This window comes from Acomys russatus, chromosome 10 (assembly GCF_903995435.1).
Source record: "Acomys russatus chromosome 10, mAcoRus1.1, whole genome shotgun sequence".
Lineage (NCBI taxonomy): Eukaryota > Metazoa > Chordata > Mammalia > Rodentia > Muridae > Acomys > Acomys russatus.
Window position 1 is genome coordinate 1,910,971 of NC_067146.1, and position 26,165 is coordinate 1,937,135.

A 26,165-nucleotide genomic window follows, 5' to 3' on the forward strand; every position below is an offset into this window, starting at 1 on the left:
CCCAGAAACAAAAAGAGTTAAATGGTATATACTCACTTATATCAAGACACTATTCCAAGGGGTATGTCCCCGTGAAAAACTTTACCTACCAGGAAAGTGGGTCAGAGGGGAGGACATCCTATTGAGACTTTAGGTATGAGAAGCCTGGAAGAATGAGGAAATAGAAGGATCCAGAGGGTCCTGGAAAACTACAGGCGGTCTGGGCCCTGGGGTCCTCCTCAAACTATGGCACCAGCCAAGGAAAATATAGGCAGTAAACTTCAAACCCCTACCCAGACTAGCTGATGGACAGGACATTCTCCACCGTTAAGTGGAGAAGGAGAGCTGACTTTCACACAAACTCTGGTGTCCCATATTTGACCATGTCCCTTGGATGGGGACGCCTGGTAGCACTCAGAGGAAGGATAATAGGTCACCAAGAAGAGACTCGATACCCTATGAGCATATACAGGAGGAGGAGGTCCCCCTCAGTCACAGGCATAGGAGAGGGGAATAGGGGGGAAGCGGGAGGGAGGGAGGAATGGGAGGATACAAGGGATGGGCTAACAACTGAGACGTAATATGAATAAATTAATAATAAAAAAGGGAAAAATCCCACTACACTGGGGATCTCAATGAGTAACCTTCTGGTGTGGCTTTTTGTGAGAAAATAAATGTTAGGTAGACATAGAGATCCTTATATGACAAATGAGAGACCAAACCCAGATTGCAGAGATACTTACGATGTGGAAGTAGGGAATAGGATATGAATAAATAGGAGTAATCAGCTTTGTCTGAGCCAAAATTGAATCCCTTTATGGGATGCAAGTGGGAAATTAGGCTGGCCATGTCTTATTAATCTCATTATGTGCAGCTTTGATGATCCTTACTTCTGAACTAAAAAAGGACCTACCATTGTCCAAAGATCTGGCTCTGCCTTATTTTTTCTCTTGTCAACTTTTGCCAGATTACACCTGTCTTGCCTTTGCTGGGTCTTCATTTTCCTATGTTGTGAGTCCACCGCATGACACACCCTATGATTGTACGGCAGTCTATTGCAAAATACTGAAAGGTATTTCTGGGATCCAGTGCTACACTTAAGCATTAAAACTGAGCCTCAATTACAAGCCTTCTGTTCACAGCCCTCTTAGCTGTTCTGGTTCATATTTGTCTCAGCAATGATGAACCTAGACCTCAGTAAGCTCTTTCCCCCAGACTCATAAAACTGATCTTGCAAAATACATATTGCTTATGATTATTCTATTGCAAAGAGTCAATTAGGATAGTCTTAATATTTTATGTGGCATCCGTTTTACTAGAGTATTTCTTACAAGGCTTATTTAAGGTATAAGGGTTTTTGTGAAGAATTACGTATATCAGGGTTACAGGATTCCTGGTCATTTTGTGCTCAGTGTCACACAGTATTCACCAGTCTGGTGTACTATCAGCACTGTTCACAGATTATCATATCAGGGGCCTAAAGATCAGCATCAGCATTGCCTTAAAGGTTAGTGGAGTGTAAATCTTATAAGGTAATAGTCAATTTGTATTATTGATGAAATGGCACCTCTACCAATATCAGCAATTAAATGCCATAGAAGCCATGTAATCGAATGTTGCTGTCCCTATAAGCTGACTGAATTGCCAGATTCAAGTGATCCTCTGTGAGAAGTTTTCAAAAGAGCAGGAAGCTAGGGGTTTCTCTAAAAATCTTATCAAATAGTAAATGATAGAAGGCAGGTATATAAAAAGATAGATAGATAGATAGATAGATAGATATGACAGGAAAACAAATCAAAAGATATATAGATTCCTGTTAGTAATAGAAATCAAACATAAGCTAACCCTGGATGAATAACATCAATAGTTGAAACCTGCCCTCATCAGTTTCTGTTCTCTCTACTGACTCTACTAATAGAAAATGAGGATGTACTACCTAACAGCCATGCAATCCAATCCCAGGATGAAGATTTTGTTTTATATCTACAATGCTGCTGTTCTCAAAGGGCCCAAGGTGGTCGGAGATCAAAACCCAGTAACTGGGGATCTCGGGTTTCCACGAACACATGCTCTACCCACTATACTGGAGCATTCTCATACCTGAGCTCTTGGCCCCCAGGCATGTCAGTTCTATGGAATACATGACTTCCTCTCTAGGACTGAACTTGGCCTTGAAAACAAACTCGTCTGTGAAAGGCATGAATATTGGTCCTAATTCCTACCACTCCCACTGCTGGTGACTGCAGCTGTTCTCCTAAATCACTGAAAACTGGGCACTGACTAAAATTTGTACATGAATAGTTTCCCAACCAGGTGTAGCTCTGGGCTTTTGTGTATGGCCATTATCTGCAATTAAAACTACTGTGCTTTGTTCTAATAGTAACGCTGAGCTGGTTAATTCTTGACCCTAACAGAATTGTTAAATGTTTTAAGTTATGCTACTCACTGGCGACACAGACACAAGCTTCTTCACTTAGTCACCCCTGGCCAACTGTCCCAGGTAAACAGGTTTTTTCTTTGACTTCCCTGCTTCTCTAGAAAAGTTGGAAAAGAACACACACACACACACACACACACACACACACACACACACACACACACACACACACACACACTCCTGTCTATTGGGCAAACAACTTGGCCAGAAGAGGGCCACAATACTGACAAAAGCAGGAAGAACCACATATTACTGAAGTAATAAACACATGCTAGTGAAGCCAAGGGAAAAAACAGGCTCAGAGCCTAGTATACCAGAAAATATATGTGTGAGGTCATCAATGACAAGTGTATTTATTCACCATGCCCAGTACCACTTATGGGAACTTCTAGAACTCTTGGTGTGGCTTCCCTGTATGGGTAATCCTGACTTCCCTCAAAGGCTATGAAGGGTCTTTTACCTCCACTTGGCTGTCCCAGTCTAGAGAAGGGTCCACAATGATATCAGGGTAATCAGGCCAGACCTGTGGGCAGAAGATATATGCTCAAAAGAAATGCCTCAGACAATTTGCTATGCATAGACTTTTCTAGAAAGCTATAAGCCACAGTCTCAGGACTTCAGCTTTGTGTACAATTGTTCTATGGCCAGGTGGATTCCATGAAGCTTTTAATTGCTATCATAAACAATGACTGTAAAATAAAATCCAAAACTTCAAAGACCAAATGGAATAGGTGAAAACCACGTTTACAAACACATTAACATGGTTCCTGGCCTAGGGTGAGTGTTGCTGGATCATCACCCGGCCCATACCTTTCCCCAGACAATGTCTCCGTTATTGGGATATCTGATGAAGACATCATTTGCCACGCCCTGGGTGAAGGCAGGATAGGACTTTGTCTCATTGCCAGAAATCGCTGGGTCCTAAAATCAGAGCACAGGGCAGGAAAACTAAGATAAAAGGTAGAGTGGTGGCAAGGGTTAAAGGAGTGTTATTTCCCAGTTTCAATTTACACTGTAGAGTTTCTTTGACACCCAAGAATTACATTTATATTAATTACCCTTCTATTTCTCTGGAAAGGATAGACAGCCTAAGTCAATCCCCGCACAAGCCCATGCACTGTGCCACTCACAGCCTACACACCCACACAGGACTAACCAGAATGAGGATGACTCTCATCCCATTGTCCTTCATGCGATTGATCAGGGCTGGAAGCCCAGAGAACTTGGGGCTGAGCGTGAAGTCCAGCTGCCTCTCCATGTAGTCGATGTCTGAGTACTGCACATCCTGGGGACGACACAAGGAAGCCGCGGCTGCTGGTGGAAAAGTCCAGCCTCCAAAGAGAATGTCCCTTTCTTGCCCTAACTATGTCACAGTATGGCTTTGCATTTGGGGGTATTTTCTGTTTTCTTTTTCTCATGTGACTTCACCAAACAATGAATCATCATTTAATCCAACATTTTAAAAAAAAGAGGAAGATGAGTCATAACTCCTATCTGGAAGGACTGTTGTAAGCATAAATAAAAGCACTATTTTTAAAATGTGCTTTAAAAACTGATGCTGAAGGGAATGCCTATGGTGACTTCTGCCCGCAGGCTTGCCCCTGGTTCTTGTTTATAGGAACTGTAAACTATGAACTAATAGAATATGGACAGTAAGCCTGGTGTAGGTCAATGCAGCACAAACCAAAAACCATATTGTAACTGGAAAAGCAATCTCAAGGGTAATCAGACGATTTTCCTATTAAGATGATGTTATTGAATGAGATGCTATGCTTTAATGAAAATAATGTGAAGAATAGAACAATATCTAGATAGGACTGATTGAATATGAAAGAACGTTCCCTAGATCAGTCCTATTAGAAGCCTCCTGCTCTCAGGTGAGGCAGGTTGGCTCTAACATACTTCTTATGGAAATGAAGCCCAGGACCTTGTATTTATTAGAGCTGTGCTGCCGAGCCCAAGACTTACAATAGTCAGACTAATTATTTTCTACTTAGGTTCTTTTTTTTTTTCTTAGATAGTATAACTACTATTGAAGTAATCTTATATTCTTATGAAAAGACCTTTATGACTAAATTCCTTGAGCCAATGCTAGCTCCTCACTCCTAGTCTGAATCACCAGTGCCATAGGATCCCGAGGGCAAGACTGCCGCCTACACCATAGTAGGACCAGGTTCACTGGATGTACTTAAGAGCTTTCGACACTGGCAGAATATCACAAAAAAAAAAAATCTCACCCATTCACACACAGATTTGGTTAGCTCTGAGGTTACAGAGCCAGCACACTATGACACTGTGACATGTACGTACATAGGGGATCTGCTTAGCCACCATCTCATCATACAAGCTGGCAATTTCAGAATCGTTCTCATATCCATAGCGACACAGCTGGAATCCCAGGGACCAGTAAGGTACCATCACAGGCCGACCAATCAACTAGAAAACAGAGAGAAAGTGTTAGTGCTCCTAAAGAGAAGCTAGAACGTACATAAAAGAAGAAGAATATTTGACCAGTCCGAACTAGACACCAAATTCAACTCTAGAAAGACACTGGGGAGACACAGACCCCTCTCTCTTGACAATACTTTGAGAAAATCTTCCTGGTAGCCTAGAGTTTATTTTCTAGGAATTCTGAAAAGTCTTGCTTCATTCTAACTTTTACATGAAGTCTAATGCCATAGTTATGAGCACAAACCCCATATGTAAAACACCTACGTTAGCAAAGAGGTGCTAGTTCTGGTAGCCATGTGACCACAGAAAAAATTATGTAAATTTTTTTCTTATTTTGCCTCTTGTAAATAAGGACAAAAGTAGTTTCTGCCTCACAGAGTTTTCATGAGGATTGAACGTGTTGAAGTCTGTTACCTGTAACAGCTAACGGATGCAATAGCGGTTACACAGATGTTTGTTTTGGGTACCACAATACTTAAAATTTCTATATCCACCCAACACTGTCACCAGCACAAATGTCATCACTGTGGCTTCATGATCATCACATCCTAACTAATATCACCAGCACCAGCACCAACAACACCATCGCCCCATTATCATTAATTGCATTACCACCACTGCCACAACCATCATCAAAACAGCCATCACCCCATACTGTCACCACTCCAAAAACTATTTCCAACAACACCACTAACTTTACTACCAACACTCACATTCCTATCAATATCATCACACAAATGCGCACACACGCACATGCGCACACACACACACACACCCAACTCACCTCCTCTGATAATACCACCAATATGCCTGCAATGCTATAACAACTAGAGAAGCTATAAATGTAATGGTGTCAGAACATATGCACTAATGAATTTTCTATAATATACCCATTTCTGATAAAAACTAACAATTGCAATTACTGTGTGAGAAGCACAGATAACTGGGAGCAGAGGGTGTGCCAACATTACTACATGACAATCAAATGAACTTCCTACCTCTGTGTACTGTTGAGTGACAAGCTCAGGAGTTGGCCCCAGAAATACATAGAAATCCAAAATCCCTCCCGTGGTGCGGTATGTCAGAGCCGGCGTGGGCTGGAATGTCACATCTGAAAACACAGAAAAATCTCAGCAATGATGAAAGCCTTCAGGTTAACTGACTAGACTTGAAAGATCTGTTTCTCTCATTTCCATTTTAGACTATTGATGGCAGGAATTCTATATGAAACCAACATGGAACTGACAAAGGAAAAACCCAACAGAGTCCCACCCCTTGACTGGTCCTTATTAGAAGTTTTAAAATTCTGAAACCTTAAATGATCATAACTTCTATATCATATTAGTATACAAATAAAGCTCAAGAAATATTAAAGGAACAGTAAGAATCTGTGTTCACCTCCCATTGGTTCCCACGATGAAACATTGTCAAACTAGCAAAACTCCACTGACTCAATACTACTAATTGGATTATAAGTCTCACTCATTTCACTAGCAGCTACAGTGTGTATTTCCTGAACTTGATTTTCTGCTCCTTTCTTATAGAGCATAAAAACAAATTCTCACACTCTTTCTGTGAGAAGCAGTATTCTAGCCCCAAACCTCGGCAGTAATAGGAGTTATGTATCCAGTTACCTCCAGATGATTCCCTGGAACTAGGGACCCACAGGAATTAGGGTTTTGCTATGCTTTCTTATGTAATTGCTGCCAAATAAAATTCAGGAAATATAGCCATCATAGATCCCTAGAAGATTTCTTCCCTTTTTCATATTAATTTATTCAGATTACAACTCTCCCATCACTCATATCCTCCCGTTCCTCCTACCCTCACATTGCTGGGCCCTGGTCAGAGCCTGGTGCCAAAGCAGGTAGAGGCCTCTACTCTCAGGCTTACAGGTTTGTAAAGAAGATACAAAATCAACAGGGTCAAAATCGTACAGATGAAAGCAATTAGTTCTACAAAGACAGTACATAGCTCCAAACTAAGGATAGTCCCAATGACTGTCATGTGCACATAATACTGAAATAAGGCCTGGTGCATCCATACAGTGAGATAGAAAATGGACATACAAAGGAATGAAACTGATGTGGTTTATAATAAAATCCTGTTAAATAGAAAATAAATAAATTCTTAGAAGAAAATGAAGGCCATGACAGAAAAACCATCACTCAAAGATATTATTTTTAACTTAAGATATAACTAAGTCAAAAACATTCTAAAGCAATTTGAGAATGATTTGCACACAATTAGAGGACACAGGTGTCATCCTACCCATGGCATTGCTGTTCATCAGGAGGACTCCGTGGGCGTTGCCATCCTCCTCTAGCCCCATGTAGTAAGGGTGGACACCATAGGAATTCTTCTTGTACTGAGAGTCAAGGGGAGAAAACAGAAGCCATTAGGAGAACTAATGCCTCATAAACAAAAACGGGCTTACTCAATTGTGTCCAGTCTTCTCTATAAAGTGAGTTAAATACATGAGAAACAAGGTGCTTAAGAGTGACCCACTTACATAACAGCAGAAGGCAACTGTCAAGTGCAGCTCAGAAGGAAGAAGCACAGACAGTGGATAAGGGGAGAGAACACAGGCCACAAGCACTCTGTCCTTACCCCCGGGGGCTCATCCCTGGAAAACATGCCCCACGTGTGCCAGTTCAGGTCTATCTTGAAGGTCGTGTGCTCAGTTTCCCCAAAGCCATAGATGTATGTGGAGGGCAGGCGGGTGGAGATGCGGATGAACATGTCGTTGAAGGTGAAGCCGAGGAGCTGAGAGTCCCAGCTGTAGAAGGAAAAGGAACATTTGCAAAAGGAAATCAGCTTCCTAGTGGTTTCCAGAAGTTGCCTTCCTGAGGACCCCAGAACTCTGGATTTCCTCATTCCACCAGAGGCCCCAAACAATGCCCATTTTCCACCCATCTTCCTTCGGTCACTGCCCTTCTCAGTGCCTTCTCCATAACAGGAAGTCCAACACATTTCCACCAGCTCAACTTGCTGTCACTCACATATGCCTTGCCTTTCTTGCTCCTTGAGCACCTTACTTCTGCAGGCATCCAGGACTGTGACCCCCCCGCATCATGTCAAAATTCATATTCTTCAGTGATGCTCCACCCAGCCTACAGTGCTGTTCATCTTCCAAAACCCACTCGACACCACTGCTTTATCTCCCCATATTGGGCTCTTCCTTATCAAGGTTCTATTTCAAACAATAACTCTGCCTCAGGGAAACCAATTCAGACCACAGTACTGGAAGCAGTGGCCTCTCTATAACTAGGTCATCCTGTCCCTTTTCCAATATGACATGGTTTCAGCCATATTTACTTCCTGTATGTATTGTAACACAGACTATCTCTGTTTGCTAAGAACATGTGCACCCAACTCATGTGCATCCAACAGGAGTCTTCACAATAACATTTAACACCCATAAGGAAGCCCAGAAATGTGTGTTGGCTATATTCCCACTGCAACTGCCTTAGTAATCACACTCAGGATACTGAAGACTTTTCCTAAGGACAAATCAAGGAAATTGCTTCCTCATGGTTCTGGTCATGAGCAACGTGACCATTTAAGCCAGGCTGTCTGCAATGACAATGCGTCTGATGAGGAACAGTCAGAAGAACAGTAACTGGAAGTCAGACCAGGATCCACTTACATTACAGTGCCTGTACTCTTCCGGCGAATTTCAATCCCAAATGGGTTCTCCTTGATGAGGACATCATAGAGACAGCCATCAGGGGTGCTGGATGGAACACTGGGAATGTTCAAAGGGACTGGGACTTCATATCGCTTGTGATTAGGATCATAGATCTAGGCCAGAGGAAATGGATTTAAAGATTCAGGTCGGAAAATAACTTCTGGTGTTCTATCATACTGTTCTGTAAGCATTTCATTTCTCTCTGAATTAGGTTAACATACTGTCTATTTTACTGTGTAAATTTAAGCACAAACCTTCTTTTAAGGATCTGTAGCCTTGACTAACAAAGAGCAACAAGACTGAAAAAGCCTCCCTCACACCCGATTGCACACCCTGTGTTTACCTTAAACTGTAGCATGTTGTCCTTGTGGTAGGTCACTCTCAGCTGCAGTTGACTCACGGGTGTAGAGGGGAAGGCATTGCTATAAGGAGAAGCCTTTAAGGAGATGTCGGCTGTGGCCTCCTGTGGGTGATACTGAATATTGCTGACCGAGTACAGCTCATTGACAAAGTAGCAAAAAGGGACCCCTGAAGAGCTGGATGCCTGGAAAGAAAGCCAATATTCTAAGTCAGCAGGGATATGGAGTTATCAAATAAAAAGAGTTAGGAAAAGAAATTCATATGAAGAAGATTGTGCGTATGTGATTTTACATATTGTAGATTTTAATAGTTGGTCTTCAAGAAATGTACTTATTAAAACTATCCCAGTCCTGTGCCATTATGCTCTAACAGTCACCAGATTCCTGAAGAAGTCCTTTCTCCCTATGAATCTGAGCGCATACAAAAGTATACCAATGTGCTGTGCTCATGAAACATTTAGAAGTATCGGTGCACATGAACATCTTCTGCTAGGTTAGTTACCTTCCAGACACAGCCTCGGGCAGTGCAGCTTGCCTCAGAAGCTCCATCCTGATCTGGGTAGCAGTCTATCTTCTCCTCATCCCTTATGCTGTCATCCCACTCCACCGTGTATGATTCTCTCAGGAGAAGCTGGATGCCTGTAATAACTACAACCTATAGTGGTGGACAAGGCACAGGAAGTGTACCATTAGAATCAAAGCCCTTGCGCAATCTGAAAACATCTTTAGAAAACTAAGTAGAAATGACAGCAGAGTCTTGACCATGCAAGGCATATGGCTGTCTTTAAAGGAACAGAGTTGAGTATTCGATGACAGGGAAGTGTCAGCCCATTACTCCATTTGTCCTCCTCCTCACGTTGTGTAAGAATGGGGGCAAATAACAATTGTTGTGGCAGCTCCCTTTCGTTCCTTCCCTGGCCTATCTGTCCCTTGTATTTGGTCACAAATTTCTCTTCTGCTCTTCTAGATTTGATCTTTTCTTCTTGTGCTTCTTCCCCAAAGCTGTATCTCTGTCAGTGAGAGGCACATGGAGAATATGCAATGTTAATCTTAGTCCCAGGTTCCTGTGATGGCTAGTGCTGTCGAATCCACACACCCCAGAATCACCTGTGCATGCATGTGAGAAAGTATCTTTGTTACATCGATTGATGAGGGAATATTTTTCCACTGTGAGTGATGTTATTCCCTGTCTCAGACCCTGGGCTAAGCAGCCATATTCGTTCATTGCTCCCAGCTTTTTGTTTGTCAATGTGATGTAACCAGACGCTGTGAGCACCTGACACCTTGATTTTCCCACCATGGTGGGTCACACCTTTAAACCATGAACCAGAATAAGTATTTCTTCTCTAGTTGCTCTTGTCAGTGCATTTTATCAAAGCAACAAGAAAAGAAACCGAGGCAGCTTCCACTCTCAGATTTCTATGAAATCTTAGACAAACTAAATGACTTTAATCTCAATTTATTTATTGTAAAAATGGTGAATTGGGATAAATCATCACATTTTCTTCCATATCTAACACTCACCTAAGGACATTTGCTTAAATCTTGAAATATTCTGATATCCTATTTATCAAGTTAAATATTCAACATTTTATTTTTAATAGTTGACTATTTTTTAACCTTTTCATTTTTAGGTGGCATTAGACTATCATAATTCTCTCAGTCTCCTCCTAATCTGATACCTTTCCATCTTACCAATTCCAACTCTCCACCATTTCTAGCAAGGCCTTGGTTCAAAAGCCATTGTAAGACCCTTTGAAAATTAAATCACATATGACCTTGGCAGCTTAGCACCTACGACCTTCCAAAATCTGACCACGTGTTTCCTCTGGAATCAACCAATCTCCTCTTAAAACTAAATGCCCGTGATACACAGGATTGTCATGCACAGGACTGTCATGCATAGAACTGCCATGAACAGGACTGTCATACACAGGACTGTCATGCACAGGACCATCACACACAGGACCATCATGCACAGGACTGTCATGCACAGGACTGTCATGAACAGGACCATCATGCACAGGACCGTCATGCACAGGACTGTCATGCACAGGACCGTCATGCACAGGACTGCCATCCACAGGACTGTCATGCACAGGACCGTCATGCACAGGACTGCCATCCACAGGATTGTCATGCACAGGACTGCCATCCACAGGATTGTCATGCACAGAACTGCCATGCACAGGACCATCATGCACAGGACTGCCATGCACAGGACCATCATGCACAGGACCGTCATGCACAGGACCATCATGCACAGGACCCTCATGCACAGGACTGTCATGCACAGGACTGCCATGTACAAGACTGCCATCCACAGGATTGTCATGCACAGGACTGTCAGGGTGACAATATGAGGTTATTCTTAGATGAGCTGAATGGTTTACTTTCCTTTTATGGCAAAGTGGGGGCCATCGTGGAACCTACTTCCTGTTTTCTTATTTACAAAACACATGTTCTTCTGTAGTATTTCATTTCAGGATAGCAAAGCACTCAGACGATAATTACATTTTATTCTATGTATTTATTATAGCTGTGACTTCGAAAAGTTAGCATCAAGTTTAGCAACAGCACCTGGACCAGTGTTTCTTACTCCCTCCTTCAACCCTATCTCTGCCATCCTCTTTTTTTCTGTATTTCCTTTTTGCTTATTTTGTTTCCCCCTTTTTATTTCTCCTAAAATAGGGCATTTTGATAGAACTGAGCAGCCACTTGCGATCATGAGAGAAGAAAGGGCTTCTGCATTCACAACCTTCAGCTGCTAAATGTATTCCAGAAACTCCCTTTCTTCTAATCTCAACAGAAGGACAAAAGATTGTTTACCATTTGGGGATTTCTTGTCCTATTGAACTAATGAATCTCACCCGACTCCTCATCTTTACAGGTCCATCCCCAACCCTGGACAGTAAGCTGCTCTCAGCAATTACAGTAAGATTTGGACTCCAACAAATATAAAACCAACCATTCACCACTTTAGTTCATGATGTCAGTGTCCTGAATACATGCTATGAAGACAAAACTTCACATGTGATAATGTGACATTACACTAGACATATAAACTGACTTATTTTCCCCAAATTTGGCAACTCCTTCATACATGCCAGTTCAGCAGCCCCACTGTGTTGCTCAAGTTTACTGAAGGAAGATTGATCTTTACATGAAGGCCTGGAGGAATGCAATACAATTCTGTCTGGTGGAGAAGTGCATGACTTTCCAGTGAAAAATTATTTGGTTGTCCTCTAATCCAATACAAAATAATCACTTGGATAGGATTTTCAAATTCTTTGTCTTAAATATGTCATCAGAGAATATATGTGTGTTGGAGTGAGAGACTCAACACTGAAGATAGTGAGGGAGAAAGCATCTCAACAGAGTTTTAAAACTTAAAATTTTTAATTCATTAGACTTCAGCATTGGACGTTAGCTCTGAGATCTGCATCATCTGACCTGACCTGGCCCACACTTTGCTATCTATGTTATGAATGTGTGTGTGTGTGTGTGTGTGTGTGTGTAATTATATAATACACACACAAGTAAGTCCCGTATGTGTATAGGCATATATATATATGTGTGTGTGTGTGTGTGTGTGTGTGTGTGTATGTCATGCATGCGTGACATGTATGTATATGTACACATATATGTGACTTATATGTCTTGTGTGTTATATATGTACATATATATACAGGTATATATAGTAGTAAAGTTATTAACAGAGCAGAGCTCTTGAGAGACAAGAAGAGTCAGTGTGAAAGAATAAGAAACAAAACCAACACATCTGCCCTTATCATTCTTGCCCTAGCTGCTCCCTGACTCATTCCAGTCAGACTGTCTCCCAAATGTTATGATATTTCCCTACAGTCTGACCATTCCACCAGGCCCCAGAGGCACTGCCATCCTCTGAGAACCCCAGCGACTCTGACAATAGAATCCCCATAATGTAATGAGAAGAGCCTCAACAAAATAGACTTACCTTCACGTTAGGATCATAAGTGACTCGAGGAGACATCTGAGTTATGGCACCATTGTGTTTCACTCTAACATTGTAAAGTGCCTCTGTTCCAAAAATTTTAATCTCTTGAAATGATAAGTTATCAGGGTCCATGTAGGTTGATCCTAAAGAGCTCACATCCAGGCGGTTCTGAAATACATCAAGCATAGTTATGCACAAATGAATGAGCTAAGGTTTTGTAGGCCCACAAATGCCACATCCGAGATCAGCTGTTCAGCTGTTGGGAAGGCCCCGGAGTCTTCTCTACTAATGGATGCTTAGGATAAAAGCTGAGAGCATGCAGACACTTTACATAACTAGATAAAGACAGTGGCTGCATAAATTACCTCTACTGAAAAATACTACTTACTTTTATTTATAAATATCATTGCCTTCTTTTGATAGCACAGGTGATGAAATTACTGGGAATTAAGTCACAAATGGGACTGTCTTCACCCATAGCCATTACAGGAAATGTAGCTACAAACATACACATGCCAATAGTGCTAATGGTCAAATAAAAGCCCACATTTCAGATGCCTAAAAGCTTTCTACTTACTTGAGTGGCTGAAAATTTACATAGAACATTATTGGTTGTGAGATCTGAAAACAAAAGAGAGATGAGTCAGTCTGGCCTGGTCACCACAGAAGGCCAAATTTTACCTCCTCCCCTTAAAGCTGACAATTGATTTTGAAAAATTAAAGATACCGTTTATGAAAGATTAAACATTCCACTGAATCCAATAATGAATGAATCCATTCATTCATCAATCAGTGTACACAAGTTATTTGCATTTCTTGCCTCGTGGCAATAATGCCACAATGAACATAGAGTGCAGATTCTCCTTGGCAAGCTCATTTCATAGACACACATATGTGTGTGTTTAGAAATGGGATGATTGTATCATAAACCATTTTCTTTTCAGCTTTCTTTTCTACAATGGCTAGGCCAACTTGTTTCTATCAAAGGATGCCAATGAGCCGTCTGGGTTTCTGCACTAATACTCATTATAGTTAATTATTTCATACTGTTTATACTAAAAGATGTGGGATGATACCTCATAGTGTTTTATTTAAATCTGAATGTATTTCTAGGCTCAGATTTTTCTCATGTGCATATTGACTCTCTCTCTCTCTCTCTCTCTCTCTCTCTCTCTCTCTCTCTCTCTCTCTCTCTCTCTCTCTCTCTCTCTCTCTCTCTGTGTGTGTGTGTGTGTGTGTGTGTGTGTGTGTGTGTGTGTGTTTGTGTGTGTGTGTGTGTGTTTGTGTTTGTGTTTTATCTGAAAGAACATCTATTGAAATATTTTTTTTATTTTAAAATCACATTATGCATTTTCTTGCTGTCAATTTTTAAGAGTTTTTCTTATATTTTTCCCATTGACTTTTTTTTTATCAAATACATAATTTGCTCCTACTTCGTTAAGCTGCCTTGGCAAACTACCTTTTTTTCTTTTCCTGTATAGAAGACTTCAAGGCTTATGTAGCACTTATCCTTGACTTTGTCTATGAAGACAAATGACAAACAATGTTTTCCCTATTGTTTTCCTAGAAGACTTACTTACGCTCAGTGCTTAAGTAAAAGTCCTGCATACATTTTGCAATAGTGAAAATGTGGAAAGTATTTAAGGCATCCATGTGTAGGTGGTGGGAAAAGAAATGGTGGAACATGTACATCATAGAGTCTGCAGCAAGTGAAAACATAGAAACATTGCAACATGTGACCTTGCATGAGCCTAAGGCACATCATTAAGTGAAAGAAGCTAGGCACAAAGAGAAGCCCTCTGGGTTTCTGCACAAACACTTGTTAAAGTGTTAGTGTAGCCACCACAGTTATGTGTGAACCTTTTCTTCAATATATCCCACAACTTTGGGTCTTTTCTAAAAATGAACTTTCAGAAGTAGTGCATGGAACTGCACTTGCCGAGGGGCAGGGAAATAGAGACGTCACTCAGTGGGCAGAAACGCTGAGTTACAAGAGCACAGGCAGATAATGTATAGCACTGAGGAAACTGGATGCCTTCACTGTGGATAATGTGGATGGTGATCAGTAAATGATTAATATGTTGAAGACATTTAGTACGTTCAAACTTTGTCAATTCATTATTTCTAAATGAAACTAAGATTTTTAAAAACTGTAGCTTGAGAATGACAAAATTATGAACCAAGTATACAAGTATTGCTTTCTCCTTGCTGCAATAACCCTGCAAAGATTCCCCGCAAATGTTTCCAAAGCAAGTGTTCCGGGGGAATCTATTTCTTAAGCTAGGACCACAATATCATAACTGCACAGCAGCTGATGTGTACTGATGTGCACTGCTTGATGCACAGGCACTAGGAATGCGTGTGCTCACCAACAACACTTGTTCCCCAGGATTTGAGGATAATATACATGTCTGAAAGGATGAAACTAAAGCACCAGTCATGAAACTGTGTCCCTTCAGGGTTTATTAAAAAATAAATGAAGCCAACACAAGAATTGATGGGGGGTGTATGTTCTCCTTCCATCTGTGGTTCATCTATCATGGCCTCCGGCCAGTACAACCAGAGCAAATGTTTTCTCTGGGATGCTGTAGCTAAGATGCCCGGTGAGATTTCACCCACAGCTGAAGGACCCACAGGAGTAAAAGGACAGAGTCTGGTGCATCTCTGCAGTGGCCACACCCTCTCACGCCACTCACCCTTTGTCTGCCCATCATCCCAGAACAGCTCTCCTCTTGCTTCTTTGTTCTCATCCAGGGCAATGATAAGACCAAGAGGGTTCTTCCGGCTGTGGGGAACAGATTCACATAAGGCACGCATCCTTAGTGCTTAAAGGATTTTTCCAAACATTTGCATAAAATTTCAACTGAGAAAGATACTACTCAGAGTTGCTACATGACTCTTTTGCTTTAGGGACAGGAGGAAAATATCATAAATTAATTTCTCCAGTAATTATTTTAGAAGATAATACATCTACAAAGGGTGCAAGCATGTAAGTCTTAGAACTGCTGCAATACCATTAAAAATGCAACCCTATTCATAATATGGGTGATTAGAGGAGGGAAAAACATCCTAGACAATGTTGCCACAATCCAGGATATTTTAGACTTCCTATTCAAGGAGAAGAATCTCAGTGGTTTGAATTTTAAATCTAAATGGGAAAATGATAAGAAATGAGTAATTAGAAAAATGGAGGCAAATGGACTAGGGATGTGCTGGGATCACCCAGTGGTAATGCACTTGCTTAGCTAGTATGCTCCATACCCTGGTCCTTAGGCCAAGTTTAATAGAAGCATAATTCAAGTGTGCTAAAACAAATGACTTTACTGGGAGGATAGTATCTTTGGAGCATTGAAAGCCACCTCTACTATTAACACATTGAAAAGGATAGAGGTGCCACAGTCAACTTAAAACCACAATTTGATAGACATGGGCATTGCATTCTTGAAGGGCTTCAGACTAGGGAGGAATAAGATTTTAATTTTTGAAGCAGAAATTTTGTATCAGTGCACAGAGTGGTCTGAAACTGGTTATTTGACAGAGACAGGTGGGAGAGGGGAGGGAGAGGAGTAATGATATTTAGTCATGTTCTCATAAAACTTGTAAGTTGAAATACTATGGAGGTGAGTGAGATTCAAGGAAAAAGGCAGGTTTTCAAGCCCACTAAGAAGGACAGATGGGAGGACATCCTATTGGGACTCTAGATGAGAGAAGCATGGGTGAATAGCAAAGTAGAAGGATCCAGAGGGTCCTAGAAACCTACAAGTAGAACATTATGATAGGCAGATTTGGGCCCAGGAATCCTGCTCAAACTAAGGCACCAGCCAAGGACAATACAGGTGGTAAACTTTAAACCCCTACCCAGATCTAGCCAATGGACAGGACATTCTCCACAGTTGAGTGGAGAATGGGGTATGACTTTCACACAAACTCTGGTGCCTCATATTTGACCATGTCCCCTGGAGGGGGAGACCTAGTGGCACTCAGAGGAAGGATAGCAGGTTACCAAGAAGAGACTTTATATCCTATGAGCATATACAGGGGGAGGAAATCCACCTCAGGAACAGTCATAGGGGAGGGGAATAAGGGGAAAATGGGAGGGAGGGAAGAATGGGAGGATACAACGGATGGGATAACCACTGAGATGTAACAAGAATAAATTAATAAAAAAAATTTAAAAAAGAAGTTCCTGTCTGTTGAAACCTACTGGGATTAAACTTTGAAACACATGAAGATGCCAATAAGTAGCTCTTCTGCAGAGACAGATTATAATTGTATAAGCAAAGATGAGAAAAAGTCAGTGGCTCAGGAAAAGTGAGAGAGATTTGAATTTGCGCTGTTAAAAGCCAATTACAAATAATCAAAAGTGCTCATTTGTTGGTAAGAAACAGGAACTGGTTTTGTAGAACCACAGTCAATAGAGCCCAAATTCAGAGCAGATATGACGTGAGGAACAAGCACACAACTACATATAAGTCACCAGGCCACATCAGGTAGGGAGAGTACCAGTAAAATTGCCCAGAATTGGGCTTTCTCAAGTCATGAGACTTACAATGTGAAAATAACTACAGCCCTGAGAAATCCAGGGATGCTGACCACCCCAATTGTCAACTTGTCCTTAAATGTAAAATGAGTATTGAGATCAGGAAGAAAGTCTTTTGAAGTCCAGAAGTTTTGACAGTTCTCTGTCAAGAGCACATAGAGTAGAGACTTCGGGAAATTCAAGAGCAGAGTATGGTAACACACACACACACACACACACACACACACACACACACACACACACACACACACCAACCCACAGCATACGCCTGCTGGAAGAAATAGGCAAAATACAAAAAGAAAGAGAAACATAAGCACAATAAAACGGCTTTTGGTCTTAAGACTGATAGTGCAGAGATCGCTGACTCTCATGACAAGAATGAGCTCAGACATGTGCAAAACATAACCACATTCTGCTCATTCACCTTAAGTGAGTGTTCAGGGCAGGTTGTTGCCACGGTAGGATGTAGCCACCACGGACGTGAAGATTGATGTGCTCAAGAGGGGCAGGTAAGGTCTTCCACTCTCCTGTTGGAGTAATATCTGCACCCTGGTATCGAAAGGAGGAGAAATGGTGAGGGCAAGTGCGCACTCCTACCTGAGCCGCACCTCTCACCCACCTCCCTACAGCTACACCAGGTCATCACCATTCGCCACAAGCTTTCATACCATGTTCATTCACCCACCCTCGTATGAGGTCTGGTTGTGTTGCTCTAAGTCTCCATGGGAGTTCCTGGCCTTTGCAGGATCTCATATAGAGCCCAATCGTCCTCACCTTACACCCTGTTTCTAAGGCATGATGCAAGATGACACTGGACAGTACCCACACTTATGTCTTGTTGACTAGGACATGCTGTCCTGCCTTCCACCCCCACCAAGTTCCTAGCTTGTTTGATATATGCTCCATTGCAAAGATGAGTGTGAGCAGACTTATTTACACACCCTTGTCTTGAACTACCTCTGTATTACATTTCACACCTTCACCAGTCATGTGTGAAAGATGTTCACTCATCTGAGTCATAACCTAAAATCCTTTCACTTTTCTCAACCACAGCAGGGCTTCATAATGCAGGTATTTTTTGCATTTTTTCTTTTACTGAAAATAGATCTATTTTCATAAAATAGTTTCTATTATGTTTTCTCCTCTCTGCTCCTCCCAGTTCCTCCCCACTTCCACTCCTGTTCAGATCCCTCCCCTTCCTGTGTCTCCTTAGGGAAAAAGCCATCTAAGAGATACTATAATATAAAAGATAAAGCAAAAACAAACAAGTTGGAATAGGACAAAACAAACAGAAGGAAGAGCCCAAGAAAAGGCCCAAGAAACTGACATAGACGAAGAGTCACTCACACATTCAGGAATCCCATAAAAACACAAAAATCAGAAGCCATACCATATGCCCCCAAGCCCCAAACTGTAGGGTAACACATGCACACACATATACACTATTCATACATACATATATGTGTGTGTGTGTGTATGAAAGGTAAAAAATATTTTTAAAGAAACCTGCCATAGCATTATGAGACAAAGAACCTCCAAAGATGTTATTGAGCTTACTTTCTCTTATCCATCCACTGCTGGGTATGCAGGCTACCCTTAAGAGTACTTTTTTTCTACAGTGAGACTCCCCTGGAGAAAACTAATTTTTCATTTGAAAATGGTATCAATTAAAGATAGCTTCTGAGTTAGGAATATGATGTTGTTTACTGCTACTTGCAGTCAGTGCAGACACTAGTAACAATGCATATGTACATGTACATGTGTGTGTAGATAGATATACATTCATATATATGTAGATAGCTAGATAGATATGTGTGCATACGGCTGTATATCAGTGGTCCTCAATCTTCCTAAGGCTGCAACCTTTTAATACAGTTTCCCATGTTGCAGTGACCCCCAATCATAAAATTATTTTGTTGTAAATTTATAACTATAATTTTGTCCTGTTATGAATCATAATTTAAATGTCTGTATTTTCTGATAGTCTTTGGCAAACCCTGTGACAGAGTCATTCGACTTTCAAAGGGGTCTTAACATACAGGTTGAGAACTGCTGCGTTATATGCATGAGTGTCTATGCATTTGTGTGTGTGTTTAAGTGTGTGTCTGTGTGTGATTGTATGTATATATGTGTTCATATGTATGCACATGTGCACATGGCTGTATATAAATATGTATATATGCAGTAGTCTCCCCCCCCCGTGTGTGTGTGTGTGTGTGTGTGTGTGTGTGTGTGTGTGTGTGTAGGTCTGATTGCTCTAGTCATCAGTTTCACCATTTTATTTATTTGTTTGCTTGCTTGCATTTTAAGGCAAGGTCTCTCAGTGAACCTAGAGCTGCTGGTTGGCTAGACTGGCTGGATCCTCTTGTCTCTGCCTCTCCAACACTAGGACCACAAGATATTTGACAGATGTCCTGACTTACAGCTTTCTGTTGCTATGCAACTATAAAAAGTCCATGTATCTGCTTCCACAGTGCAGCATGCCATTTGGGGCAACTTGAATCCCTATTCCCAGGCAACAGTCACTCACTCTTGACTCCAAACAATAAATTCATATTCTTTTTGGAATAATATCTGTGTTTTTCATGCACAGCACTTTATCTCAGACATCTTAGTTAATCACATGGAGTAATTATTTGAGCATCTGTGCAACACCAACAGACACTTAGAAATGCAGATGGGGAGGGTCTCTATGAGGGTGAACTTACCAAAATGGAAATGTGATCAAACATAGCACTCTTAAGTGCTTTTTGGTGTCGAAAAACAGCTTGTTAGAGTCTTCACCATGTTGTTAACGATGGCATAAGAAAAGATACGCTCACACCAAGCCAGGCACAAGATCGTATGTCACTTTATACCACTTCTCTAAAAGAGTGACTTAAGCTTGTCAGACCCAAACAGGAAGCAAGCAAGCTTATCTTACACAAGGGTTGGGTGACTCATGCTAGACCACAGAGGTGGTTTCCAGAGTCAGAAGTTGGTCTGTTATCTTCTGAATCCATCATACTCGGAGAGTTTGAACTGTAACATTGCCAGGTCGTATAAGCATTTAGCAAACTTACCGTGTAGTAGTCATACCAGAGGGCTGTGGGGAAATATGCACGGATGGTCTGGGCATTCTGAAATTAAAGACAGATCAAGCATGGGCATTGCCATCTGAGATGGAGTAAGCAACCTGCAATGTACCTTTACAATAATAAACGTGGACTTGGGTATGGGTGCTTCAGCTTCCTAAGATCACCAGTGCTGAGAACGCCTGTATTCTTCCCTGGTTTCCAAGGGTGAAAACTGCCTAATAAAACCAAGTACCTTGAGGAATAGGACTTCAAAGAAGATAACCAACCACCTCCTGTTTGAAGACTTACCCATCCTTCTCTAAAGACACAATAGCTAAGGTTAGGTATAAAGCAAAAAAAAAAAAAAAAAAATCCTGCAGGTTCAATGATTTAATTACATTCTCTGTATAGTTAATTAAGTACTTGCTTAGGTACAGAAGAGGTAAAATACATCTTAATACATGTGTCACTACATATAGAAGAAAGTATAGTACCAGCCAGCCACAGGGTGACACATATTGCTGCAAGCAGCTTTGAGGACTTTAGTTAAACATGACCGAAGCTATAAAGAATACCTCCCATAGCTGATCCTACCCATTTCATTTTAATCAGTGTGAAAACAGCCATGTGTTCAAATAAACTATGAAACTCTTTTCATCTTGACTGTTCCATGTACTGGAGATACTGGGTTTATGTAAAGAATGATTTGAGGAAGAAAGCCCAAGAAACAGAATTCTACTCTGAAGGACCACAAGAGACAAGTACAGGGTAAGAGAACACTGTCTCATGTTTCACACCCTACTTTCTTCTTTACACTCACTTAGCCTAGCAGTTGGGATCCACCCATTCCCAGAGGCCTCCATACTCACAGGCTCCAGCACAGGGCTGACCAGGAAGGCTGGACCCAGCAGGAACTGTCTGTCTATATTCCACGTCTCCCGGTCTGACACAAATCTGGAAAGGGAGTTGAAGGTGTCACAATGAGACACTAACAGGGCTTTGGCTTAATACCCTGAAGAAATCAAGGCTCAAGTTAGGACCCGCATCAAAGACTGTTACGTGTCCTCTGCCTCCAGTAAGCTCTGCCAGGCTAGTGAGGATGGAATACCCATATCATCCTATGCGTCCTGCACCCAAAACATCAGATATTGTCAAGAAATGTGCTCGTGGCAAACTATTTCTCCTATACATATTTCTGCAGTCAGATCTGAGCACTTCAGTTAAACATGACAGAGGCTATAAAGAATCTTTACAATACCTCTCATAGCAGCTGATCCTAAGGCACATTTTTAATGCAAACAGGTTTTTTATTCTTAAATCTTTACTAGAATGCTCACAGAGGTGACCTGAACAAATGGTGGACTAGAATTACATAACAAAATAACAGTAAGGGATGTTGGATCTTTTCTCCTTTTTTAATTCAATAGCTGGCCTTTCATTCAAGATAACTTGTAAGCAAAGCACAGAACATTGATAAGGTATGGTCTCCACCAGGACCATATTGTAAAAAGAGAGCAATGCTTCAGACAGGAACAATCACGTCATCAACTCCCACCACACAGGTTAAACACATTGCCTATTGTTTACCAGAAATCCATTTTCACACTCACTCATGGAGAAGAGGCCGCACAACTGTGCTGCCCTCCGTGTGGGCCTTGTGCATCAAGGTGTAGAGATATGGCAACAGGGTGTATCTGGTCTGCAGCACACTTCTGGAAATATCCTCAAAGGCTTTATCCCAGGATACAGGGTCTTGTCTCTAAAGCAGAATGAGAAAAGTGTTCCAAGCCCACCTGAGACACCCAAGAACTCAAAAGGGTCATCCAAGGCCAAACAGAACACCACTAACATGCGATAACATGTCATATAATACATAAAATAATGGATAAGACTTCCAGAATATTCATAATGGACTGAGAAAAATGAGCAATTTTTTTCTCAGAAAAAAATTAAAAACCCTGAAGATGTTGTTCATGAGATATAGTGGGATATAGTTTCTAAGCAAACAAAGTCAGCAAAAATAGTATTAAGGAATATAGTTTATAAGAAGAAGGCTTAACGTCTGTGAACTGTCTCAGGAAAGACAGTCAGCAGGAAGGCTCTCAGAAACTGAAGTAGCATGTCCAGTGACATCATGCAGGTGAGAATCCTGACGTCCTACCCTGGTCCCAATGGTGTTGTGGTTCCTGGAGAAGGGGTAAAAGGCGCCCAGCTGCATCCAGCGAACACACATCTCATACTCAGCATCTTGAAAGAACCCACAGATGTCTGCCCCAGTCTGAAACAACAAGGAACAAGGTGAGCTCTTGCTGCCTTCTGAGAGACTCTGACACCTTCTTGGGGGGGGGGGAGCAAGCCCAGGACACTTACATAGGAAATGCCAAAGAGGCTGAACTCCATCATGCCTGCAATGAGAGGTGCAGCAGGCTCAGGACAGGCACTCGTCCTGTGCCTTCTCCTCCCCTTCAGCAAGGGTCCTGCTCCCACCCCTGTCTGCAGAAGCCCCTGGGCACAGCCCACACACCAATGATGGACTTCCCCAGCTGGTCCCAGGCCGCTGTGTTGTCTCCCAGCCAGTGCCCTCCCCAGCGTCCAGAGGAGGGGAATGTGGAGCGTGTGATGACGATCCCCCTCTCTCCTGTCACCTCCTGCATGGCTCTAGTTGGAACACAAGAAGGAAAATTGATGGAGGGCAAGGGAAGAGTGGTGACAGAGCTTACCCCCCAGAGCCCTTGCACTTGGGGTATCTTGACAAAATCTTTCCTGTGTGACTACAAGGAATATAGAATTAGGACCCTTTAGAGGAGGTCTGGTTGGCTAATCAGGTTAATAATGTCAATAAGGCCTTTACCCAGTTTTCAGAACATCTTACCATGTGATAAATCCTGCCTTGCCCCCAAGTTGTAAGCAGTTACAGAATTTGGCTACTTATTTACACATACTTGACATTTGGTATTTGAGGAAGAATAGAGTAAATCCTGATAGTATTTACCTTACAATAATTATTTCTTTTCTTTTGGTGCACACATAGCACAAGCTATTTCAACAAAAACCCACTGACTGTTCAATAGCAGTGGCCAAAGAAAAACAAACACCTAAAGAGATAATGGCTCACTTTCAATGTAAAGAATCGAATTGTCTAGCCCTCAATTAATACTTTTTCTCTTGTTACTGATGGTGCCACGGTAATGGCTACACTGCCCAGTAACTTACAGTGTACAAGTGGGTATGCTCAAGAGCTCTATTGGTTTCCATAACAAAGGAGAACTTGATTAACAAATAAGAATTGCCACATGGTTATTGCTATCACACTATATTTACCCTCAGCGTGGGGGAATGAATGGAAGAGTAGAGAAGCTACAACACCCATCCCAGAAGTAGCGCCACCAGGAGAAAGCAGAGTGTAACTCACTCGTAGGTGGGTCTGGTCTGGGACCACCCGTACAGGCTGTGCACATCATAATGCCGCACCCGGGAGCCATCTGGAAGGATCTGCTCGCTCTCCATGCACAGCGTCTTGCTGCTCAGGCCCCTGTCCCTGCCTTCCAAGTCTGAGAGAGGATATATAACAGCGAACACCAGTTAAGACTCTTCTCATTCCTGACCTCCTGTTAGTGGACCGACCTCTAGAACTTAAGATAAATTTCATCTCCATCTGGGCCCCCTCTATCGCCTAAAGCCATCTCAGAGCAGCGCTCTGTGCTTAGGCACGAGAAGCCTGCATGTGATTTCAATTCCTGGGTCACTTAAGAAAGTAAAGGAGGCAGATGACCCTGAGTTCCCATTCCCTGACAACAGGGCAGCCTTTGGCCAAGACTGCTATTGCAAACTATTTCTCATTCTTAACACGCGTGAATGATGCTTGCAATATTATCTGCCTCTTTATATACACTCTACTATTAAAAAAAACTGATAGTAATCTTTGCAATATCTGATACTTCAAAGAAACTAAATCTGGGGGAACTAAGGTTTAAACACACATAGAACCTTCAAGTCAATTGGCTCCATGACACAAGGGAAGCAACTTTTTCCAGTCATTGGTTACAAAGAAAATGCAGGTAGATGCATTATCATAAAAGTAAATAATTAAGACATAGGCAGAAGCCTTTGAAGACATTACTGCTATTGAGAACTACCTGGACAAATCTGAGAAACATTTCCCAGTGTCTCCAGGATCTTACCCACACAGAATTGGACAAAGCACTTCTTCCTGTACTTTGCCTTTGGCCTCATTAAACCACAGCAACTATGAGAACTTACCCTTGGTAGCCAGGTTACCCCTTCTGGCCAGAGGTAACCTTTGCTGCCTGGGCTTATGCACAGAAAACAGAGAGGATCCATTTTATATACCAGAAGACCACACACAACAGCACTCTCTTATGTACAAAGGAATCAGAATATACGCATTTTGATGAGATCATCACACACTCCCTAAAATGTGCTAACTAGAAAGGGGAAGATTGATTGTGGAGATGTTCATTTTTTGCCTTCCCAGATTGCCTGTTTCTGAATAAAGTACAGCTGATCTTCAATTCCTGCCTCTCCTCAATGGCACTTGGGCTGACAGGCAACATTTGCTCCAGCATTTCAGTTCTGATTCCAGATACTGCCCACTCTCAGTGGAGGAGACCTAAGGTTCTTACGTGGAATGTAGGGTGGATGGTTCAGAGTAGCATCACTGCAGCCAGAAGGAACTGCCCCGTTCACAAAGCTGGAAGGTTCATTCATGTCCTGTAAGTGTCAGAAACATTGTTACTATTTAAATATAACCCTAGCATATCAATTCAGAGACAAGTAAATGCAAATAGAACATTGAACATCCAGTAATCCCTGGACATCTGCATAGAGAAGTTCTTCAAATGCTGAGGACTCTGGTGATAAAGAAGATGCTGGGACTGACTGCTGGACTTCAGGTGGAGCACTGAGAATGGGAAGATGGAAGAATGGAGGAATGGAAGGACCCAGAGGGTTCAGGAGCCCCATAAGGAGACCATCATGGCCAGCAGATCTGGACCCACGGGGCCTGCACAAATTGTTGCACTAACCAAGGACAATGCATGCAGTAATCTGACCCCCTGTTCAGATCTAGCCAATGGACAGCTCATCCCCCATGGTTGTTGCGAGAGCAAGGACTGCTTTTGATATGAACTCAGGTGCCCCAGATTTGATCACTTTCCCTTGGTGTGAGGCCTGGCTGGACCACAGAGGAAGGGGAAGCAGGCTATCCAGATGTGACCTGCTAGGCTGTAGTCATATGGTGGGGGAAGAGGTCCTGTTCTGTCAGAGATCTAGTGGGGAGGAATAGGGCAGAAGAGAGAGGGAGAGTGGGAGCAGGAAGATACAAGTGAAGGTATAACAATTGGGATGTAATCTGAATAAATTATAACAAATTAAAATTTTTTAAAAATACTAAACACAAGGCTTTGTGCTTGTGAGTAGTGTTTAAAAGAGAAGAAAAGAAAGGAAGGAAGAGAAAGGGAGGGAGGGAGAGAGAGAAGGAATGAGAGAGAGAGAGAGAGAGAGAGAGAGAGAGAGAGAGAGAGAGAGAGAGATCTATAGGAAATGTTCTCCTGGGGCATCAAAGTTCCAAGGATTTCATTTGAGGTCTTAGAACAAGAACTTCAGGTATAAAACTAGGTATGGAGAGGATCTAAGTTGCTCCACACCTGATTTGAG

At 41.9% G+C, this 26,165-nt stretch overlaps 1 protein-coding gene across 1 annotated transcript in view; it reads right to left on the bottom strand.

The window, feature by feature from the left end:
• Positions 1-26,165, bottom strand: part of Mgam (maltase-glucoamylase) — a 117,339-nt gene that overhangs the window by 13,629 nt on the left and 77,545 nt on the right. Inside the window, exons 59-80 of the mRNA XM_051151659.1 lie at positions 25,133-25,220; positions 23,902-24,040; positions 23,014-23,147; positions 22,860-22,894; positions 22,651-22,767; positions 22,100-22,248; positions 21,359-21,443; positions 20,496-20,552; positions 17,858-17,982; positions 15,590-15,678; positions 13,471-13,514; positions 12,894-13,061; positions 9,420-9,572; positions 8,902-9,102; positions 8,517-8,671; positions 7,478-7,646; positions 7,139-7,235; positions 5,866-5,978; positions 4,727-4,852; positions 3,573-3,701; positions 3,227-3,337; positions 2,877-2,939 (exon numbers count right to left, since the gene is read on the bottom strand). Of these exons, the coding sequence (XP_051007616.1) occupies positions 2,877-2,939; positions 3,227-3,337; positions 3,573-3,701; positions 4,727-4,852; positions 5,866-5,978; positions 7,139-7,235; positions 7,478-7,646; positions 8,517-8,671; positions 8,902-9,102; positions 9,420-9,572; positions 12,894-13,061; positions 13,471-13,514; positions 15,590-15,678; positions 17,858-17,982; positions 20,496-20,552; positions 21,359-21,443; positions 22,100-22,248; positions 22,651-22,767; positions 22,860-22,894; positions 23,014-23,147; positions 23,902-24,040; positions 25,133-25,220 (2,547 nt within the window). The remainder of the gene's footprint in view (positions 1-2,876; positions 2,940-3,226; positions 3,338-3,572; positions 3,702-4,726; positions 4,853-5,865; positions 5,979-7,138; positions 7,236-7,477; positions 7,647-8,516; positions 8,672-8,901; positions 9,103-9,419; positions 9,573-12,893; positions 13,062-13,470; positions 13,515-15,589; positions 15,679-17,857; positions 17,983-20,495; positions 20,553-21,358; positions 21,444-22,099; positions 22,249-22,650; positions 22,768-22,859; positions 22,895-23,013; positions 23,148-23,901; positions 24,041-25,132; positions 25,221-26,165) is intronic.